At 33.9% G+C, this 22,902-nt stretch overlaps 1 protein-coding gene across 2 annotated transcripts; it reads left to right on the top strand.

Moving 5' to 3' along the window:
• The first annotated feature begins 79 nt into the window (after positions 1–79).
• Positions 80–22,902, top strand: LOC126966389 (centrosomin). Of its 2 annotated transcripts, XM_050810389.1 has the most exons (12): positions 80–239; positions 1,764–1,807; positions 11,809–11,861; positions 12,755–12,894; positions 13,845–13,964; positions 15,276–15,334; positions 16,323–16,359; positions 16,792–16,899; positions 18,631–18,782; positions 19,436–19,507; positions 19,735–20,804; positions 22,190–22,902. In XM_050810389.1, exons 2-12 carry the CDS (start codon positions 1,776–1,778, stop codon positions 22,384–22,386), a joined length of 2,040 nt encoding a protein of 679 aa, XP_050666346.1. In that variant the 5' UTR covers positions 80–239; positions 1,764–1,775; the 3' UTR covers positions 22,387–22,902. The 2 variants fall into 2 exon arrangements, with proteins under 2 accessions (XP_050666346.1, XP_050666345.1); XM_050810388.1 differs by lacking the exons at positions 80–239; positions 1,764–1,807 and adding an exon at positions 4,460–4,794.

Genomic DNA, 22,902 nt, shown 5'->3' with positions numbered 1-22,902 from the left:
GCCTAGTAAAGCGCAAGAACGAATTTAAAAAAAAACAAATTGACATTGTCAACGGCTCAATAAAAATTCAAATTTCCTAATTATTTCAAAAAGATTTTACCTAAACACTTACATTAAACCTGATTATTTAGATTATAGTGGCCATCGAAGGTGCAAAAGTTTAATTTTATACAAAATTTAAGGTCGTCGTAAGGTTAGCAGATTTATCGGTCTACACTAACCAGTTATTGGTAATCTGGGTAAGTTTCCTGTGTTATCATAAACATAATGTTATATCATGTATCTGTAATATGAACAATATATAATACATTAATATGTTTTCAGCGAATAATTTTAAGCACAAGTTCTTGATCCATATACATATTATGTCCCGGGGCACCTGTACTAAATAGCGCATCTGCCACCTGCACATTATTTAATACACCCATGACCCACCTAAAACCCGTCAACGCTCCTGTTGTTAATCATAGAATACTTTTAGTTATACTTGAAATTGTTAATCTAGTGACTCTAGAGTCTACACCACGGCCTCTATACTCTATCAGCAATGACCACTTATTATCAGTGACCAGGAAAGGAAGCTTAATAAGCCTTTAAAAGTTTTTTTAACTTAACTTCAGGCAACAACTAACAAATGTATTTAGCACAAATTTCGGTTCCCTTATGCTGTACTGAGGTCCACCTATATATATTTCATATAACTCACTTCACAAAGAAGTATTTTTTTTTCAAGTAATTTCAGGCATGTCTCACTCCCTGTGTAGGTAGAGTACATTCAAATGGTAAGTATGTGCGGACTCTACAGAATAAGTCAGCCAGTCAGGACGAACGAGCGAGCAGTAACTCACTCTCTGTTGTTACCTTCTTCACAGTTCCAACAGATATTTTAAACATGAAGAAACATAAATAAAGCAATGCATATTAAAGGTCAAAATTTAAATTTTTTAAGCTTCCTAAAGACTCTGAAACAATCTAACTTAAAGTGATTATTTTTATAATGAAATTACCATTCATTATAGCTACCTAATTATTACCTGCGGCTAGCATGATGCTAATATAACCTGATCCACATTGAAATTAATGACTTATTTCGTGTCAGATCGCCCGGGCCGACTAGATAACTGGTTTTATTTGTTTATAATCCAATTCACTAGAGACAAACACTTCCTTACTTTTAGTTTTTAATATTGTTTTGTATAACTTGCAATGAGCGATTCTCTCCTAACACAGATTATCTAAATCTACCAGGAGAGTTTCATATGTGATTGTAAATGATGAATAAAAAAATTTTGAATTTGAATTTATTGCCCATATACTAAGTCGGTTTGACTATGTTGTGGTCTTCCAATGCATACATTACTATCTGCAGTGAATGTAGGCTTGACAAAGACAGAATATTGATTTTAAATTACGATTATATACCAATTTATTTTATAGAAAAAACTGAGCTATTCTTAATGCAACTTCTTGGTGCTTAAAAATATATCTGACTAAATATATGATTAAAAACCAAATTTCACAATTATCACACAATTAAAACAAATAAGTAAACTGTGTGTGTGTGTGAATGTGGGTTTGAGTTTAGTCCTTTAATTGGGTTCCATCTTTAGACTGTGCATGTGCTGCATCAGAAGATTTTTCACTTTATCATTAGTAATTTATTTAATAATAACTAAGGTATAAATACATCTTTTAGGTAATCGGCTAATGCCTACATTAATCAAGATCTCAATATTTTTAACATTTGAATTGTTTTATTACAGATTGAAGTCACCATGGCTGATGCTGCAGATTCTACAGTTATAATGTGAGTGTAATGATTTCTTTTTACATTTTATTGTGTTTTATAAACCACGTCTGTTATGTCTAGTAAATTTATAGCATAAATCATCAAAATGGAAGAGGAGCCCAATTGAGCATAATATGTATCACCCCACCCACTGTTATGTGATCACCATCACCCGCTGGAACCTTAACCACCAAGTCAGAATACCTGGTCTCGAAATATCAAACCTTAATTTTTTTTAATCTTCGTCACAAATCGAAAACATAAATTATCATAATAATTAATATTTAATAATTAAAATCTGTTTAAGCTTGAGCCAATGAATCTCTCATATGATAACCCACACGATACGGTTAACTTAATTAAATATTTGGACCGTCGTTCGTTCATAGAGACCCTGTTTTTAGGGTTCCGTAGCCAAATGGCAAAAAACGGAACCCTTATGGATTCGTCATGTCTGTCTGTCTGTCCGTCCGTACGTCACAGCCACTTTTTTTCGAAACTATAAGAACTGTTTAAACTTGGTAAGTAGATGTATTCTGTGAACCGCATTAAGATTTTCACACAAAAATAGAAAAAAAAAAACTAAGTTTTGGGGGTTGGTATATTAGAACTGAAACTCAAAATTTTTTTATGTCAATGATAAAACTATAAAAAATATATGATGTACATAATCATGCAAACTTCCACCGAAAAAAAGTGGTTTGAACGAGATCTAGTAAATAGGTTTTTTAGGACGTCATAAATCGTAATATGAATAACTTAATTGAAAAAAATACACTATTATTAAAACATCGATCAAAGTTACAACGAACTACAAGAGCTTTATATTCTGTTACTTGCTGCTACGGAACCCTTGGCCGCTTTGTTTTTATGTTTCTTCAACTCTTTGTCTACTGTGCGACGATTTCCGTGGTGGGTTGGGCGGCTGCTCTTGCAATCCCGACACGGCAAGGTCTTCAAACTTCTTATGTTACCAATGACATCGAGAAGAGTTCCCCAGGTTTCACCCCGCTAGGTATGGGTATAGGTATCCACGGGCTACTTTCCGCAACTCGACGTTTGCTGTGCGCCTATTTTGCGTCATAGGGTTGGGTTGCTAATCTTGCCATCCCAACTCCTCAAGGAAGTTACTCAAATCTGTGATGTCACCCATGACTTCGGGGTGAGTCCTCGGTGACCCCAGGTGTTTGGCCCGGTATGTGGCACTACGGCACTCCAGAATGAGGTGTGTGGCCGTTTCTTCTGTCTCCATGCAAGCCCTGCACAGGGGACTGTCAGTGACACCTATATAAAACAGATGCTTGTTAAAGGGGCCGTGACCCGTTATTACATGAGTTATCTTACGTAATCTTGATTGTGTGAGTTTCACCAGCTTGCGAGAGAACCTCTGACCTATGCATGGTAGAGCCTCTTTTGTCTGGCTGCATCCACTCATCTCCGTCCAGTATTTATTATTTAGGCTTTACCCCGATGTGTGGCCTTCTCCGTCAATGTACGGCCTGTCGGTGACTCCTATATTAATCAGTGATGTTTGTTATAAGCACCATGACTGTGTTATCACATGAGTTATTCTGTATAAATTTGGGCGTGTGAGTTTCACCACCTTACCAGATAGATCTATTCCTATAAAACAGTACATTTTTCACCAAATGGATTCCTACGAGGGTGTAATTTGTAGTCACGAGACGTTGTCTAGGGCCTCAGTACACCCGATTAGTGGATACACAGCGCTTTATATTTCAAAACCTTAATATTGAAATAAAACACAATTATTATAATTTGGGCGATGAATTGAAATTACTTCTACCGATTGACCTCGGAGAGCTGTCTGATAAAAGTTTGCTTACTACAATTTTCATTTAAGTATTTAACAAAACTTCAATAATTTATACGTCTAGAGTCTCTTACTGTTAGACAACCGATAAAAACAGGCTAGGTCTAATTGTTTAGTGTGTGTGACAAGCTACCTCTTACACTCGCGATTTGTATGACACTTTGTGTTAGTGTGCGTGAATTGCTCAAAATAGAGGTTAGTTCTAAAGTCTATTTTTTTAACGTTTTCAAAGCTGTCATACGGCCGTTTTCAATAACGTATCTCTAGTTACGGATACATTGCTGTCACCGTTTAATGACAAAATCTTATCTATCCATAGTTATGTCCAATATAGTTACAGTCCAATGCTTTATGTCGATAGGTTATTGAAATGCAAGTAAGCGTTAAAGGATAGATTTGTCTACCTCTAGTAAGTTAAGCTTAGGATAGATAGGTTATTGAAAACGGCCGTAAGTCTATATAGATTCTAAACGTAAAAATGATCTAAGAAACAAAATATAATATTCATGCGAGTATTAAGCACTTTATGCAACATATCGCCTATGAACTTCTTATCTGTCGAACGAAGTACTCATTAACTGTTATCTATTTATATTACCCACACCAGGTTTAAGCGCATTTAATTTATTGAGAGCACATTTTACGTCACGCTTGCATCTATTTCTGTCCCTTTTAATTGTAATGAACAGCATCCGTCGCCACGCGCCGCCCCTTGTATTCTCACTTCAATCTTGCATCTCCTTTTAGCGCACTCACACTGCATTCATATTGCGGGAATGTTTCATCTCGACACCCGAGAAGTCCCGATTATCCCCGAATCTTGTCATTATTCCCTCGCCTGTCCTAAATACGAACCTGGTGAGATCAAAACACGCAATAATTTGCTGTTATGTATTTACTTAATTTGCTTGTATTTTGTAAACAATATTAGTGATTGTTTCTCCGTCTTGTATTCTTGGGTGTTAATTGTAAACTATTTATTTGTCGGCTACAGTCATAATCGCTGCGATTGTGCGTTGTGTAAGAGATAATATTTTTTGTGAAGTGTTTACATTCCTATAATAATAATATTTTAAATGAATACCTGGTGAATAGTGATGGCAACTTTACCGCGTGTTAATAATTCGAAACATGGAAGTACAACAATTAATAACATTTCCTCTCCGTTTAGGTAAGTGTAATACAGTTTAAGAAGATATTTATTGTAAACTTAAAAATAGCCTGTACCTAGCTCTGGAAATAAAATTAAGCTAATTATAAACTCGGCATTCTATTGGTCAATAATTTATTTAAAATTAAAAGGTTCATAACAAAAACTCGGGCGAATCAACATGATACCTAGCTCGATGACGTTTTTACAATGTACAGTGTGCAAAAAAGTCTTTGTTTCCATTTCACTTGTACCACAACGAATAATATTTTTATTTTTTAAACGTCTTATGCATGTATATTATTAAATTGCCTAGACGTACCTATTTTATGTAGTTAGTAACTTTGATTTATATAGCAATAAATTAAAAATAGTTATTTACTTAAATTAAAAAGTAATATTTTTACTACCAAACTGAATCGTCACTGTCATAAATTTCTTCTTTTCCAGATATTATATCGCTATCATTGTCATCTATTAAAAATAGCTACTTCAAGAAAAAACTTCCAAACCTAACAATGACAACAAAAACTTTATAAAGTACAATTACACGCGTAATCTTAAAAAGGATGTTATGTAAACAATGACTTATCAAATATCTTTAACAATAACATATACCGGCAAGAAGTAACTGCTACTCTATCTATAGCCTAGAGTGTTAAAAGTTATAACAGTTAATATAAATTGTCACCCAGAAAAAAACATAAACCATGTTAATATTAAATGCTCTAAAGAAATATATTTTTCCTAGTTATTTATAATAATTGAAGTTAAGTATGTCCTAGTAATATTACTGTATCGAGTATATACTCGATAGAATAAGTGTTCGATTCGGAAATACTAAATAGTTTGTGAAATTGACTTCTACATGGGGCACACTAAAAGTTTTGCACTTCTAGCTAATCGGAACTATTTGAATTTCGAATGTTATATTTTTTGAAACGTTGCAATTTTCTTGGTAATAAAAAAATCAATTGGCGGGAAATCATTTGTCAATTGTTTTTTATCACACATCAAAGTTCTAAGTACGCAACGAAAATGGAATTAAGTCGAAAAGATTTAAGAGAAATGATTTTTTATGATTTTAAAAGTTCTCTCTCTCCGCAAGACTGTGCCGCTCGGCTTCAAAATGCTTTTGGGAGAGAAGCACAGGTCCGGCCACACATGGAGTATTGCTGTCATCTCTGGTCTGGCGCACCCCAGTATCAGCTCGATCCATTTGACCGCGTGCAACGTAGAGCAGCTCGAATTGTAGGGGACCCAGTGCTCTGTGAACGACTGGATCACTTGGCGTTGCGTATAGAAGTCGCTTCATTGCGTGTCTTCTACCGCATTTATCACGGGGAGTGTTCCGAAGAGCTGATATCATCGTCACCATCTGGATGTGTGGTGGTCCTCCACAGTGCGGTTTTCAAGGAGCTTTCTTCCACGTACTACAAAGCTGTGGAATGAGCTTCCTTGTGCGGTGTTTCCGGGACGATACGACATGGGTACCTTCAAAAAAAGCGCGTACACCTTCCTTAAAGGCCGGCAACGCTCCTGTGATTCCTCTGGTGTTGCAAGAGAATGTGGGCGGCGGTGATCACTTAACAACAGGTGACCCGTACGCTCGTTTGTCCTCCTATTCCATAAAAAAAAGCACCTTCCTTGAGCACCGTGAGGCGATGGCTTGCTAAATTTGAGAGAGGTCGGGTTTCTATACATGACGAATTTGAAGGGGGGCCTTCAACTGCCGTCAACGAAAATAATGTGGCTACTGTTAAGCGGCTAACTGAAGAACACCCGCGGATTACCTATGAGACAATTCGAGGACTATCGGGGATTGGTATGAGCCAAACTCAGAAAATTTTACACGAGGAATTGAAAGTTCGGAAACTCGTTGGATCCCTCATGAACTGACAGCGGAGAAGAAGCGGGCTCTTGTGGAATTGTGCTCACAGATGCCTATGAAGTACGACCAAGGAACTTTCTAATGCTGTTTATGCCATTGTCACAGTCGTTAGTAAAAAAATTCGCTTTTTTTTTCTCAGCTACGGGTCCCATCTGTACATTTCCACTTGAAGATCGAAACAGTGTTAATGGCTAGTGGTATTCTATCATTTATTTACCCAGGGTGGTACAAAAGTTCGCGAAAGACGACCAAAAATCCGCGTACTCCTACATCATGACAACGCTTCTTCACACAAGGCCAATAAAACTAAGTCATTTTTAGTTTTCAAAAAATACAACTCTTCTCCCATCCTGCACATAGCCCCGACCTAGCACCCGGTGATTTCTGCATTTTCCCCATTGTCAAAGATTTGATGAGAGGTTTCACTTCTACCAATTCCGATGGGGCAGTGATAGCGTTCAATCAGCACGTAGAAAACATGCCTTCAGATCTGTGGTCCTCATGTTTTAAAAAATGGTTCGATCACATGAAAAAATGTTTGAAATGTTAAGGAGAGTATTTTGAAAAGCAATAAACATAATACTTTGGTTATAACATGTTGTTTTTTTAGGTTACGCAAAACTTTTAGTGTGATCTACGTATCATTGTGCACTACCTACATGATGTTTAATCGACGGGAAGATCTATGGTTCAACGCCATCTACTAAGAATAGTTTAGTACACTAATGTTCCCACTAAGTAATTCCAAATAATTATCAAAACTAACGCTAGGTGGCTGACAGGAGAATACAGTGCAAATTGTTGTCTTATTTGTCAGTAGATGAAGGCTATGTTTATTTAAATGAAAAAAGAAATTGGAAACCTGAGGAAATAGATCTTTGTAATTTTTGAATATAAGTATAACATTTTATAGGTACATTGCAAAAGTAAACGAGTGTTTTTCTCTCTGTTCAGAGTTACTCAATTACTTAGCGCGGTGCCGTGCAGCGGTGGATTTACATTATAGTCCAGTCATTTAAGCTTAAATTAGGTAAGAATTTCGGAATTCGAGATACCCAGCAATATACAAGTTTTTACAGACTTACAGTCTGTAAAAACTTGTATATTGACTCCCTAAAAGTTGTCTCAAAACCTACATAATGTAGGGTGTAAGCAACTATTAAATTTCAAGGTCAAAGGTCACAAAAATCGGTTCTTTGCGCTTTTTTTGGAAATATCTCATTTTCTATGGGTTTTTTGCTGTTTGTATTTAGTATCAATATTGTATAATACAAAATTCTCTACAAATTTTGTTTAAAAAATTTTTTTATACGGTGAACCGTTTTCGAGATAGAGGGCGGAGAGCGCGCGGTCTCAGCATCACTTCAGGTCAACCGGTGCCTCCGGTCGAAAACGCGCCATATATAGTTTATGAACTATCGATAAATCAATGATTATAAATATTTGTCAATTTTTATTAACTATTATATTATACTAGCTGACCCGGCAAACGTTGTTTTGCCATATAAAGTATAATTCACGCGATAGTTTTATAAGTAATAAAATATTGCCTATATTATAGCCTGTACATCATTTTGTTCTATTGTCAATAGTTTTTGAAGCGCACGCAAAAATAGGTTTTCGATTTTACACCTTGTGTTACAAAATAGCAATTTTATTACGGATCCCTAATTTTTATAAAAGAAACATAGCCTATAGCCTTCCTCGATAAATGGACTACCCAACACTGAAAGAATCATTCAAATCGGACCAGTAGTACCAGAGATTCGCGCGTTCAAACAAACAAACACTGCAGCTTTATAATATTAGTATAGATTTTATAATTTTTTTCCTAACCTATTCACTTTTTACTCAGTATTAATTTATTTAACAAAACTTACCTGTCCGTAATTGCAGAATTGTTAATGAAAATATAGGAATAATACTTGAATTTTAACCTAATTAATATTAATAACTTCTTACATTATGAAAAGAAAAAACAAATAAATTATGAATTAGTCTTTTTATTAAAAAATATCATTCAATACATTTATTTTTATTGGAAGTAAAAAAAATGGAATAAAGGGTACAAAAACTACAATTTATAATTTTAATCATCTTCTTCCTCTTCATCGTCGTCTGCTGGCTGCTGATAAATTTCAAACTGGTCTTCATTATCGTCTTCAACGATATTTGTCTCAAGTTCTTCCATGAACTATCGATAAATCAATGATTATAAATATTTTTCAATTTTTATTAACTATTATATTATATTTTATCATTTTCTTTCGCATTTGAGGAAGAAAATTGTTCAGCCCAGCGATTATTAGAGAGTGGAACTCAAACCTTATTTAATGCTCCGGAATCTGTGAAAAGTCTCGATCATCTTCGTTTATGCATTACGTCAAGTCTACAAAACTAAGTCTAATAAACCTGTGTAAAATATAACCTGTGAAAAAATATTCCACCAACAAGTGCAGCTGCTCATCAACATTTCAACCGTGTATAAATCAAAAAACCCATAGGAAATGAGATATTTCCAAAAAAAGCGCAAAAAAACGCAAGCGCAAACCTTTGACCTTGAAATTTAATAGTTGCTTATATGCCATATGTAGGTTTTGAGACAACTTTTAGGGTGTCAAAATACAAGTTTTTACAGACTTACAGCTGGGTATCTCCAATTCCGAGGTGAACTTACTATAATGACTGGACTATAGGGGCACTTGGGGCAAGTGCCCAGGGGGGCAAATGTTTTAGGGCGGCAAAAGTTTGAAAGTGAAAAAAAATTTTTTTAGTCTTATTGCTCAATATAATTAATTGATAATTCAAGAAATTCAATTTATCTATTATTTGTAAATTATAATTTTGGCACGTTTAGTAAAATTTAATAATAAAAAAACCTGGATTCTGAATTGCGCAAAAGATGTGCAGCTTATGAAAAAAATCAGGAAAAGTTCTCAGTTATCACTCAATTTGGCCACTTGGATAATAGAGAAATTTGTAAAAGAGCTGAACGTTTAAGAAATGTTTATTCTTCACATCTCGATGACGAATTTGTGCACTTCCATGCTTATTGCACTGAAAAAATGATAGAAAAGAATTCGCCTTCTGATCTTTTGAAATTGTTGCATGCAAATGACTTGTATACTAAGTTTGAAAACGTGAAAATCGCCTATCGAATATTTATGACATTAGCTGTAACAAACTGTAGCGCAGAACGATCGTTTTCATGTTTGAAGAGAGTTAAAAACTTTGTACGTTCTACAATGACTGCTAATAGACTCAATAGCTTAGCTATTCTATGCATCGAATCCGACGTACTTCAACGTTTAGATTGCGAAGATTTAATCGACCAATTCGCAATTCAAAAAGTCAGACGTGTTGGCCTGTGAAAAAATTTATGTAATATAATTGGACATAATTTCAGAAAAACATTCCAAATCACAATCATGTCGAAATTGAGTTAAGATTTAAGAACACAAAACTGGTCACGTGATTCATATTAAGGGACTGACAAAAAATGGCAGGTGGCAGTCCTAATGTCACTCTTTAAATGACACCATGACTTAGTAGCTCAACCCACTTGTATGGAATACACTAATATTTATAAAAATAAAATTAAAAATATGATGTTTGTGGCTTGGAATGTTTTTCAGGATCTACATCCAATTATGAGTCACCTTTTTTTTATATACTCATGTTTTTAGAATATATAACATATAATAAAGTTTCTGCAATAGATTAGTTATTTTACTTTTAAAAATAAAATATATAATATAATATAAATATATAATGTTTAAACTATAAGTTTAAGTAAAATTCCAGTATTGGGGCGGATTCTTTTCCGGTGCCCAGGGGCGTCATTAAGTTTAAATCCGGCCCTGAAGCCTAGACACGTTGATTCGATGCTTTCGTTTTCGAAATATTTTTTTAAATTGCGTTTTGTTTTGGTGTTTATTTATATTATTTTTTATATTCTTATAATTCATTAGTGTAAATAATAAGTACAGTGTACTAAATAATTAAAATTACTTTAAATATAACATTTAGGTCTTAGGATATATTATGTGGTTTATTGTTGTACACATTGTAGCTAGGTTTAAAGATATATTTATAGAACCCACCTCCCAGTAATAGAACCATAAACACGAAAAAAACCTATGGATATCGTAGTTTGTAGTTGCTTACATAAATAAATTAATGTTAAATTAACAAATTGTGATATATAACTACGCAATAAAATATAACGCTGTAGTTACCTTTAAATTTTAATAGTGACTTGACTAACTAACTTAATTGGGTATATGCATGATTTAAAAAAATACTTAATTTGTTTTTTTATAGCCTAAAAGTTATATCAAATACGTAAAATTATTGATCAAAACATTCTTATTAAATTAAAAAATAAATATTCTTTTCCGGCAATTTATTTCGGCTATTCAAACGCGCCATTTTGCGCGGGGTTTCTGTGACGTCTCAGTATATATCAAGAATCTTATAATAATTTTAAGTTAAAATATCAGCTCCAGCAACTAGAGTTGCATTTAGATCTTGCATTCTCAGTTTATTTGCCGTATTGATTCGCACATACTAATAATAAAGGAAATAATTTGAAAAAACAAAACAAAGTCAAAAGTTGCGAAATTTTTCGCAGCACAGAAATGCAGTGGGTACATAAAATATCATAGGATTCATTTAACTTTGTAGCCAGTAACGATATATTATATAGTATATTATAACAAAAATATAAATAAATATTATAATATAAAGAGAGATTATTGGATTACGCTCTATACTTGAAAGTCGTATTGGTTTTGGAAAACAGCGCCGGATGACTACACAAAGTGCTTGTGCGAGGCAAAAAGTTTCTAGTGAGACATGAAGTTGTGAAATGCCACGTAACACCAGACATTACGTCCAAATGTGAAATTCATTCTCCATAAAAAAGCAATAAAAACAGCAATGTTAACATATTTTGAAAGATACCTATAAATTATATTAAAATATGTATTAGATTTTAATTTTTTTTTCTATTCCTCTACTCATAAAAGATAGGCAGGTAGAAATATATCTGTAAACAGTATAATGTATAAAACAATAAAATGGTTGAACTCATTAGTAAGCTATCTCTATAAATTGTTTAATTTTGTCTTCACTTGTTTCAGTTCTAGTCCTCGAAAATTGCAACAGATGGCGCTGCCTACTCAAGAAGCGCACGGTACGCAAATTTTTTTATTGAATGTACATAAATGACAACAATAAGCTTATTGCCAAAAAATAATAATTTTAGGATAGTAAAAAATAACGCATTTAAAATAATTTATCATCTTAATACCATAAAAGTCATTTTTTAATATAACTCCAGTAAGAGGCTTCTTTGCACAGGATGCCGGCTAGCAAGCACTACGGGTACCACAACGGCGCTTTTTCTGCCGTGGAGCAGTAATGTGTAAGCATTATTGTGTTTCGAAGGGTACCGTAGCTAGTGAAATAACTGGGAAAATGAGACCTAACATCTGATGTCTCAAGGTGTAGAGCTCAATTGTAGTACCGCTCAGAGTTTTTCAAGAATCTTGAGGGGCACTGCTTTGTAATGGGCAGGGCGTATCAATTAACATCAGCTGAACGTCCTGCTCGTGTCGTCTCTTATTGTCATAAAAAATCTTTGAATGGTAACCAACATGTAGCTTTTAGACGTGTCTTGGATATGACAATTCCTTGTTGTATTGCGAAAGGTAACCAAAGTCCAGCAGAATACATTTTTCTTCTAGAGTTCATCTAAGATATTACATTCCTGTTTGTAATACATAATAACAATAATAAGCATATTTATTCAAGAGTACAGATTACATATTTTATATGTTAGTAACATAAAAAATTATACCTTAAAGTAATGTTATTACTAAAATTATTATCTTGATCCCATCCGGGTAAGTGACTCCTCAATCTTCTTCCACAACTCGTCTATTTTTTGCTTTCTCCAGCCAGTTTTTACCTGCCACTGTAAGAAGGTCATCACTGCACCTCATTTTGGGTCTACCTCGGGGGGTACCATCTGCTACCGGAGGCACCACTCGTAATACATATTAACAGTAAATTTTATTATTACAGATGTTACTTCCGTGAGTGGGATCAGTATGAAACAGTACGAAGAGCAACTCAGTAGTCTTAAAAAAGATAATTTTAATCTTAAACTTCGAATCTATTTCTTGGAAGAGAAATTGGGCAATGGATCTCCACCTGCAGAACAGGTTAGTGTTTTGTGTACAGGGCTAGGTTCCAAAGAATAAATAAAAGAGTAGGTAACATAATGTAAAAAGTAATCCTTGGATCAAATATTATGTACTTCGCGTCGGTCGATTAGTTAAAGCTGCCACGTTCAACAATTTTACATGTTGCGCTTGTGTAGTGTCTGTGAATAATTCGCTACATGTCGGTCGTACTTGCTTGTGCATTATTATCGGTCTCTCTTGCGCTTCGTAGTAGAGCTTTGAGTATGAAGGAGACAGATATTGTTTTGCTTTTGCTACTGTGGATTAATACAAAGTGGTTATATTTTGCATTCACACCGTTAGAATCCTACGTTATTCACGTTATTACCAACATGTGTAACGTTGTCGTTTTCAAAGTCACATTCAGATATGAAACGTTTAAATATAATAAGTGAGTTTTTTTATCTATTAGCCTAATATTGTATTGCAGTTTAATTACTCAGTTCGTAGGTGCGTTGGGTTCATAGTACATTGATAGGGCAAAAATATTCATTTTTAATTGTACTCAGTTCGTAGCTGCATAGGGTTTATTATACATTGATAGGCCAATGAGATTCATTGTAAATCTTACAGAAAAAAAAAACGAAATATAAATAAAGATCGAAAATAATATTAAAAATAGAATACGTTTTTATTGAAACAAAAAGTTTATGTAAACATATTGTGAACAAAAACAGAATTTTGTTAAATTTATTTCCACAAACTGTATATATGTCATTATTAGAAATAATCTAAAATCCAACGCAAACGACAAATTTGCCAAATCCGTTAAATTCAATATTATGTATGACGTATTGTTATCGCTGGCTGGCACAATTCTATTCCTTTTATTAGTTCAATTGATGGCGCGCTTCAAGTTTTTTGCTTGGGGAACCTCATAATGTAGCTGGATGTAAACAGATAGATTATAGATGCTGACTATATTGCAGGGATTGCTAGAACATAATGTAAGGCTTCAGGTAGAAGTTGAAGAGCTTAAAAGGCAGCTCAATGATAAACAAGAATTGTTGGCGGCTGCAGCAGAAGCTATCGATGTCTTGGAGAATCAGGTAGTGTTTTTAGCTTCCATACCTATTGTAAGTATCCATAAAGCTTGTAGTAGATATAATCTCATTTCAAACTCCAGCAGCATAACTAACTATAAGGCTGGGACCAGTCACGACAGGAGAGTGCTATGAGAAAGTTTTCACAGGCAAAGTGAGGCGAGTGAATGCGATAATTTTTCAAGGCTGTTTACTATTTTCACTAGAGTTCTCACTGTCAAAAAAAAGTATCGTCCTAAAGTAAACAATAAGGTGTTTTGAAAAATTTATCGCACCTACGCTAAACTTTTAATGTGAAAATCCGAAACCATATGAAGTGATCATACATCTTTTTGTAGCTCCTGAAGTAACATATTAAATAAAATTCAGCTGTTATACTATAACGGTAGTATGCCATTTTTAATTGTTTTTATCGGAGTCTGGCAGGGGCTAAGAACATACTCAATGTCTGAAAATGGATAACGTAGCTTCTAATATTATTCCAAGTAAAAAATATATAGAATCGAGCATTACAATACAACGACTTTGAGCCATTTAAAGACCTTTGCTTTTACTTTTCAAAGCAACAGCGATCCAAATTTTATAGACGTGGAACTTTTTTACCTGTATTGGAACATACACAGATAAAATTTAAGGTGTTACAAAATAACGAAGGTAGATCGTTGCGGGCTCTTAAAGCCGCTTGGTGTCGTGAAATGATCATCTTTTATGTCCTTATATGCTCTGCAATGACTTTGCTGGGAGATTAAAAAAATATATATGTTAGGGCCTGAAATGTAATCTCCAATCCGAACGTTAAAAATTTTATGAAACGTAAAATACCATGCAATAAAAATTATTGAAATGAAGCTGTCTTCAACTTTAAATTTTGCTACTGCTTCTAAAATACTGATGATATTTATATCGCTCTAACAAAAGAAAATTGCTATTTTGTTTCTCTAAAAATCGAACGTTAAAAAAAAAAAACATATAACTTTGACATGTCCGCTGTCAACACTGTCCGCGGGTGGTGGGAGGCAATGTGCCGCTGACTTTCACACGAATTATATTTGTGCGGGGTCAGTGTGCGCGCGTGAATCGAGATAGCTGTCACCGCCCCAAAACGCTAAAGGTCGTTGGCGTGATCCTGAGCGTTAAGTTACTTAATAGGTATTAGTTGTGCGAACTTAGAAATGAACTCATTGGATACCTAAAATGCTTAATTTTTTAATGCTAACGTCTAACGTCTGCTTAATAAAGATAAAAAATATAACAATAGCTAATTAGTACTTATGATTGATAGTATACTGTCTAATTAATATACATTGGTTATTATAGGATTCAGTTCAACATCGTGAACAAGAAAACGTCGAGACACAAGAATCTGAATCGGCAGGGTAAGCTGTAATTATTTTTTACTATGGTTACTTGTACTATTATGTAGTCTGTTCTATGATATCATATCTTTAATGATAAATTGATTATATGCCCTATTTAAATGTGCAGCTGGCTTAGATGAAGGATTGGCAGAGGAGACTAACTAAGAACAATAGCTTTTTCATTACGGCAACTAATAGATGCTTATGTTCGTGTAATCTTGACACTGAATGGCATTTTTAAAATTTTGTAACATACGCCTTTGAGTTATTTTACATTGAAATTAATAAAATACAAAATACTTGATATGTGATCCCAGTGACTTTTTCTTATTTCATATTCATATTTAAAATAATTGTAATGCAATTCTTAAGTAATTGTAATTTTTGACGAGCTTTTGGTCTATTGCTCTGAAGTATGAATAAGTCACATTTTAGATTATTACCGTTTAAACTGGAATGCTCTTCAACACCGTACCATCTCTCATTATTTGGCAGCCTTCCTCAACTTGACATCAGCTCAATTGTGGTGACCTTTCCGCTAAAGCCACTATATAAATAAAATAAATAAAAATCATTTATTTCGAACAACTCATAATTTGTTAGTAAAATACAAACTTACCTAATGTTAGTGAACTTATCCTATAGCAAAGTAATACCTTTTTTTTTCTATTTAAAAGAGTTATAAAGTCCAAATGTTTCCGCCAATATTTGTCTTCAAACACTTCCACACGTGTTTCGCCTCTACACTAGGCATCCTCAGAAGATGTTGACTCGCCTAACTCTGGCACGAGACTGCTAGTGAAAGTTTTAATTTTTCAATTAACACTAACACTAATTATGGATTTCCGTAAAATAAAGCCTACTTCAATAAAGAGTTATAAATAATAGAATTTTACTTTTTTGTAATTAACACATATTTTATAAATGAGGAGAGAAAATGCCAACATACTATGCTCGGCTATATTTATGGGTACCTATTAAGTAATAAATCAATTATGAATTTCAGGGAATACTTGGCTGAAACTGTGAACTATAATGACATGGTAAGTTTGAGATTTTGGTTGTGAAATGTATTCATTCAACAAATTTTGATCCGTTTTTATATTTTAATGCTATTTTATATAAAATATAGTAACTGAACACGCGATGTAAGCAAATTAGTTAATTCGTAGAAAAACACCCCTATCTCTATAAGTAATTTTACTTTAATAACACAATTTTGTTAATGTTACTTTATCTAGTTTTAATATTTTGTTAAATTGAATAAACTGACAATATACAATATTATGTCCTCTTTAGTTTCTATTCCACTCTCAATTTTCTGTAAAAAACTTACGTCTGACACTGTAATATTGTAGTTATTTCCACAATTAATTCCAATATTAACTTATACTTAGTAATTTGCTCCTCTTGTCGGGGTGTAACCGATCGCTATTAATTTGTAATTTTTAATTTTAACTTGTCGTATATTTTAGGATCAAGTAACAAGACTGCAAAAAGAAAACCGTAAAGCATTGCAAATGATAAAAGAGTGCATGAAAAAGATACAGCAACAAGATAAACAGATCAAGAAGTTAAAACTGGTGAGACATTCAATTATTAAATAATATTTATTACTATATTATATTATAGAATAGAGGCCCATATTTTAACTGCTGAAAAAGACTTTCTAAGAACGTGACTAAAAGAACACAATCCACAAAGTGAGTGAAGCTGTTTTGTATAATATGTATTATAAAGGGGATTGACCAAACATGGTTTCGTTTTGTTCGATTGAAACTGGTGCCAAAAAATTGATACTAGTTTGAATCTGATATTAAAGTATAATTCTTAACTAAATTCCCTAAAATACAAAGCCATAACTTCTCCGGACAAAAATGTTATGATAAAAACTACAGTCCATTATTTTTTTATTTATCTATATATATAAAAATGAATTGCTGTTCGTTAGTCTCGCTATTATTTGTGGAAGTCCAGAGAAGGTTTAAAACGAATTGAATAAATATAAAAATGCTCGGAATTAAATAAAAACAACAATTTTGTTTTCCCTTTGATGAACCCCGACGTTCAGAAATCAAATTGAAAGAATAGTTTAAAATACAATGTTGCAACCGATAGCAATAGAGTATAATAATTATTGTAGTACGATATATTTTATGTTCGATTTAACATTTGGTAGGTCTGAGAATCGGTCGTCATTTTCATCATTTTTTACACCCCAAAAAATTTAATTATTTATTTTATTCTTATTACTTTACTAATATTATAAAGCTGCAGTGTTTGTTTGTTTGTTTTAACGCGCTAATCTCTGGTACTACTGGTCCGATTTGAATGATTCTTTCAGTGTTGGGTAGTCCATTTATGGAGGAAGGCTATAGGCTATGTTTTTTTTTCAAAATTAGGGATCCGTAATAAAATTGCTATTTTGTAACACAAGGTGTAAAATCGAAAACCTATTTTTGCGTGCGCTTCAAAAACTATTGACAATAGAACAAAATGATGTACAGGCTATAATATAGGCAATATTTTATTACTTATAAAACTATCGCGTGAATTATACTTTATATGGCAATACGACGTTTGCCGGGTCAGCTAGTTACTTTATATGGCAATACAACGTTTGCTGGGTCAACTAGTATTTAGCAAATACGGCGGACTACAGATTTAATTATTTTGAGTATGTATTGTTATTAATATTATATTCGACCAATTAGATGAGTTTCATGAAGGCACATCATGATACAATGTGAAACCAAAGTCCATACTTCAAATGATACGGCTTGTTCCAATCTTCCCTCTGCAACGCTCAGCTTGAACATCTTGAGTGACACCGCATGTTGTGTTCGTCACTGATGACGTAATATGTAAAGTCACATAAGCTCGGTAATGTCACTAGCTACTTTTATTATTTATCATAATATATTAGCTGACCCAGCAAACGTTGTATTGCCATGTAAAGTAATAAAAAAATTCAATAATTAAATATTTAATAATTTTAATTAATTTTGGGGTATAAAAAATAGATGGCGACCGATTCTCAGACTGTGAATTTGTATGTATTTTTTTAATGCAGAATTAGAATAATAATTTAAAAATAAAAAAAATTGACATAAAAAATATGTTGGGTTTGGTCACCTTTAACCCAAATGTATGAAAAATGGATGTTGGCCGATTCTCAGACCTACTCGATATGCATACAAATCGGTTCAGCCGTTTCGGAGGAGTTTAGTACCAAACACCGCGTCACGAGAATTTTATATATTACATAATTTTTAAGCGTCCATAATAATTACTAATAAAATTACATTCCCCAGGACAAAGAAGTATCATACGCCCAAGTCAGTGATTCACAAATAGAAAAATACGAAGAAATATTGAAGTGCAAAGACGAACACATACGGGATTTGGAAAGTAAAGTGAGGGTCTTGCAAAATAATGCGGAAGATGGACCGAACGGGGACTCAGGGTATATATTGTTTTATTATAAAAAATGTAATTTGAATTAAAAATAGCGTTTTGTTATTGGTGTGTGTAAATATTTGTTGTAGGTAATCTGTTCTAAAAACTTAAATTTTTTTTCAATAAGGGACGAGATGAGTAGGACGTTCAGCTGATGGTAATTGACACGCCCTGCTCATTGAAATGCTGTGCCGCTCAGGATTCTTGAAAATCCCAATTATTCTGATCGGCACCACAATTGCGCTCGTCTCCTTGAGACATAAGATGTTAAGTCTCGTTTCCGCAGTAACTTTAGCTACGGCGCCCTTTAGGCCGAAACACAGTAATGCTTACACATTACTGCCATTGCGGTAGGAATTTTCATTGAGTAGCAAAGGAGCCTCCCACTGGTGATTTATGACTAGTTTCATAATGTACTAATTAATATATACCAACATTAGGTTTTGGTAGCGACATATTTTTGTACGCAGAAAACAATTGCCTACTGTTTAATTTTGTTACGTTGTTAAACATAATTTTAATATACATAAGGTATATGTTGCAATATTGTATATTTTTAAACATTTTTAGTCGAAAGCCACGCGGATCTTGTATTATAGTTATTTATATCTGTATGATGTAGTAACAATAATGAAATATCTAATATGTGATAATTTTCAGAAATTTGCAGCAACTCTTGACACGACGCCTGCAAGGAATGGCGTATTTTTTGGATAAACTATTATATCATAAGTAAGTTTCAAAAATTTAATTAAATTAATTAATTAATTTTTAATTGATTAGTTCAATTCAATTTTCACAAAATTCAAAGCAGATACTACGATTTTCTGTTGCGGTCCTACACTTTCCTTAAAACTTATCAATATCTAAAGTCAGAGGATACCATAGAGTGCCATATTTATTATAAGTAATATAGTACTTACTGGTTTTTATTATGGTAAAATGTTATATCGTTTTAGGTGTGTCCTCGGTGAAGATAAGAAAAAATTAGCAGAAAGTATACTGGAACAGAGTCTCGCGCTACCTGTTGGCTTAAAACTGGACGAGTCTATAGCTCCTGATGAATTTACATTAGATGAAAGCAATCTGGACATATCACAATCTATGAGAATAGAAGAATTAACTATGATGTTTGGTCACCATATGACTTGCAGCGATGATCACAAATACTCGATTAGTAGAACGCGGCCATACCCTAAAGCTGATATTATGTCTGAATCAGAGTGCTGGTCGGAGCCGGATCGAGATGTCTCTCTAGCTAGAGTCGGGCTCGATGTGTCAGGAGTTGTAGAAAGAGAATCGGCATCAGATAATATAAAAAGGTCAAGACGCTCAAGGCTTTCCACGGGTCCTAGGACTGAAGAAAATAAAACAAACAACCAAGCGGTAATGAGCCAATTAAATGATATGACCGAATATTGCAAGATATTAAAGAAAGAAAACAGTGAGCTTAAAAACGAAATAGATGTGAAAACACAACAAATTGATGAATTGACCAATGAAAGGGACAGTTTAAGAAATTCACTTGAAAATGAGCGGGTAGGACTGAGTGATGCCAATAAGAGTATAGAATTGTTGAAGAAAACTGTTGCAGTACTAGAGTCAAGAATAAGTGATAATGAACAGCGCCTTGCAGATAATGTTCAAGTTATCGAGAAAATGCGTTCAGAGAGACAGGAGATTGAAATGACATTTTTGGAAACTGAGAGAACGTTACGCCGTGCTGCGGACGAGGCCACCATTCAGGCTTCTCAAACCGCTTTGGAGAGAGCAAGAGTGCACCACGATAAGATGCGATTAGAAAAAGAACTAGAAGAAACTAGGGACAAGCTATCAGCTGCATTGGACGTTAAATCTCAGTTGCAAATTGAATTGACTCGTAAGATAGCGATGCAGGCTGATAACAAAATTATTGAAGTGCATGAACCCTTACTGTCTGATGAAGATAGGCCCACCTCTCCGGACCAGGGTATAGACAGTGATAGGTTATCGAGCTTGGAACATAATGATGGCATAAACCTATCACCACGTACGTATTTACGCATTTTTCATTCTTTATTTAACGTAATATAATACCATGACACCTAGCTCGAATATCGTTTGTACAAAGTACAGTGTGCAAAAATGGTTTTGTTTCCATTTCACTTTGTACGAACACATAATATTTTTATGTTTTAAACAAGTTATCTTTATTATTAAATTACATAGTGACACGGGGGTGGGTCAGGGATTGGAAATAATACTCCGCTTATAGGAACGAGTCTTTTATTTGCGTTCACTTTTTAATGATTTTCACTTCGCCGGTCTGCCGCTGTTCCTCTTGTGGGCGGCAGTACCATCAACGCGTCACACCGCACCGAACACTAAGTCTCTTCTATCTTCTTCTTGGAACACTTCCACTTTTCACTACTTCTTCTTTTCTTCTTCTTCTTCTTTACACTTTCGAGTCAGAACTAGAACTGCCGTAGGCCACGCATAGTACGGCTTATATACCCCCGGATCTGTTCTATTTTTAAAATGATTCTCCCATTCCATCTTTAAATTTAAATTGTACTAGAAAATTCTTTTAACTATTTTTATCCTGCTTACACATTTTCCATCCCTTTTTTTCTGATCGATTTGAACCTGAACTTACTAGAAATTTCCATTAACTTAACAAAACCCAAAAAATTCCATACACTGGTAGGTGTATCGAACCCGGGTCTACAGCGTCTAAAGTAAACACTTTTCCGCTGAGCTACGAGTATTGCTGACGGAGCCGTTGAAATTAACAATGTCTTGAAGTTTGACACTCTCGTTATTTACGTTGCAGCGTTGCTACGCTACAATAGTTATATCAGTTTTAGGTAGTAACTTGTAGTTGTCATTCGATTTACATGGAAATTAAACAAAAATAAATAGTTATTCGTATTTCTGGACTTACATACAACAGTACAGGCCTTGCCTTCTTTGGGACAAGATTATTATGTGTGAAAGCTTGTAGATTATAATAATTAATAGTGAAATTAATTTTTAAATACTTTTAGCTTCGTTTTATTGAATTAGTCTTTTTAAGAACTGTTTAATATATAATGGGAAACAATGACGGCTCAAGCAAAGGCCCACATGCTAAGTGGCATCATCTGACCTTTAAGTGACAAAATGAGACAACTCACAAAAAGATCTACTACGATACAACACGTCACACCGCGCTTGTCACCCTGACACATAAAATATTTCTATTACGGGCTATTAGCCGCATGAAAACGCCCTGGTTTCAGCCACTACTTTGCAGATGTGTGTAGGTTTCCTTTGCTACAAGAGCTTCAATCAGGGTCATCGACCTGTCCGGTGAGAAACAGCGGCTCTAGCCTTGTTGATCACTGATGCTTATTCCTTCTCCCAGGAAAATATTTTAATCTTTAAAATTTGCAGGTGCACTGTATGAGGAGAATGCGATATTGAAACAAAAACTGGCCCGAACCAAAGCCACCTTAGCAGATACCTTGACACAGTTGAATATTGCTAATATGAAGAAAAGGGGTGTGCAACGCGCTATTTGCAGAGAAATACACAAAACGCAGGGAGTACTTCGTAAAGCACGGGACCACTTTGAACATCAGAATCAATGAATACTTGCCGATTGATTTTTACTGACGATAACTTGCATGTCAAGTGTTATTACACGATAGGACCAGACTACATGTTGTTATATTTACTCTTTTATCTTACATCTAATCAGACTCTAGTTATTCCCAAAATAACTAATGTTATTATTAAAAATAAATGAGTTTGCTCTGTTATTTTAACACTATCACTCAACTATTGACATTAAAATACTATGTACCTGTGTTCCTAATATTCCTAAACATATTATTATGATTAATGTAGTTTTATGACATGATTGTGTTAGGAATCTCAAGTAATGCTAGTTCCATTAACTTTGAATGTCTTTTAAGAGTATATTTTGTTTGCTCTGATTTGGTCGCAAACGGATTTATTAAGAAAACATAAAAAGTAACAAGAACAACTACTAGTGTAAATACTGTATTATGTTATGAGTAAAGAATTAAGTTGTGTCTGTGTTAGTATTAATTTATCTTGCGTTTGTTTTAATTTTTATAATAAATCAGTTACTGTGCTGTGAA

This window comes from Leptidea sinapis, chromosome 10, assembly GCF_905404315.1.
Source record: "Leptidea sinapis chromosome 10, ilLepSina1.1, whole genome shotgun sequence".
Classification (NCBI taxonomy): domain Eukaryota; kingdom Metazoa; phylum Arthropoda; class Insecta; order Lepidoptera; family Pieridae; genus Leptidea; species Leptidea sinapis.
This window is presented reverse-complemented; position numbering and strand designations above follow the sequence as displayed.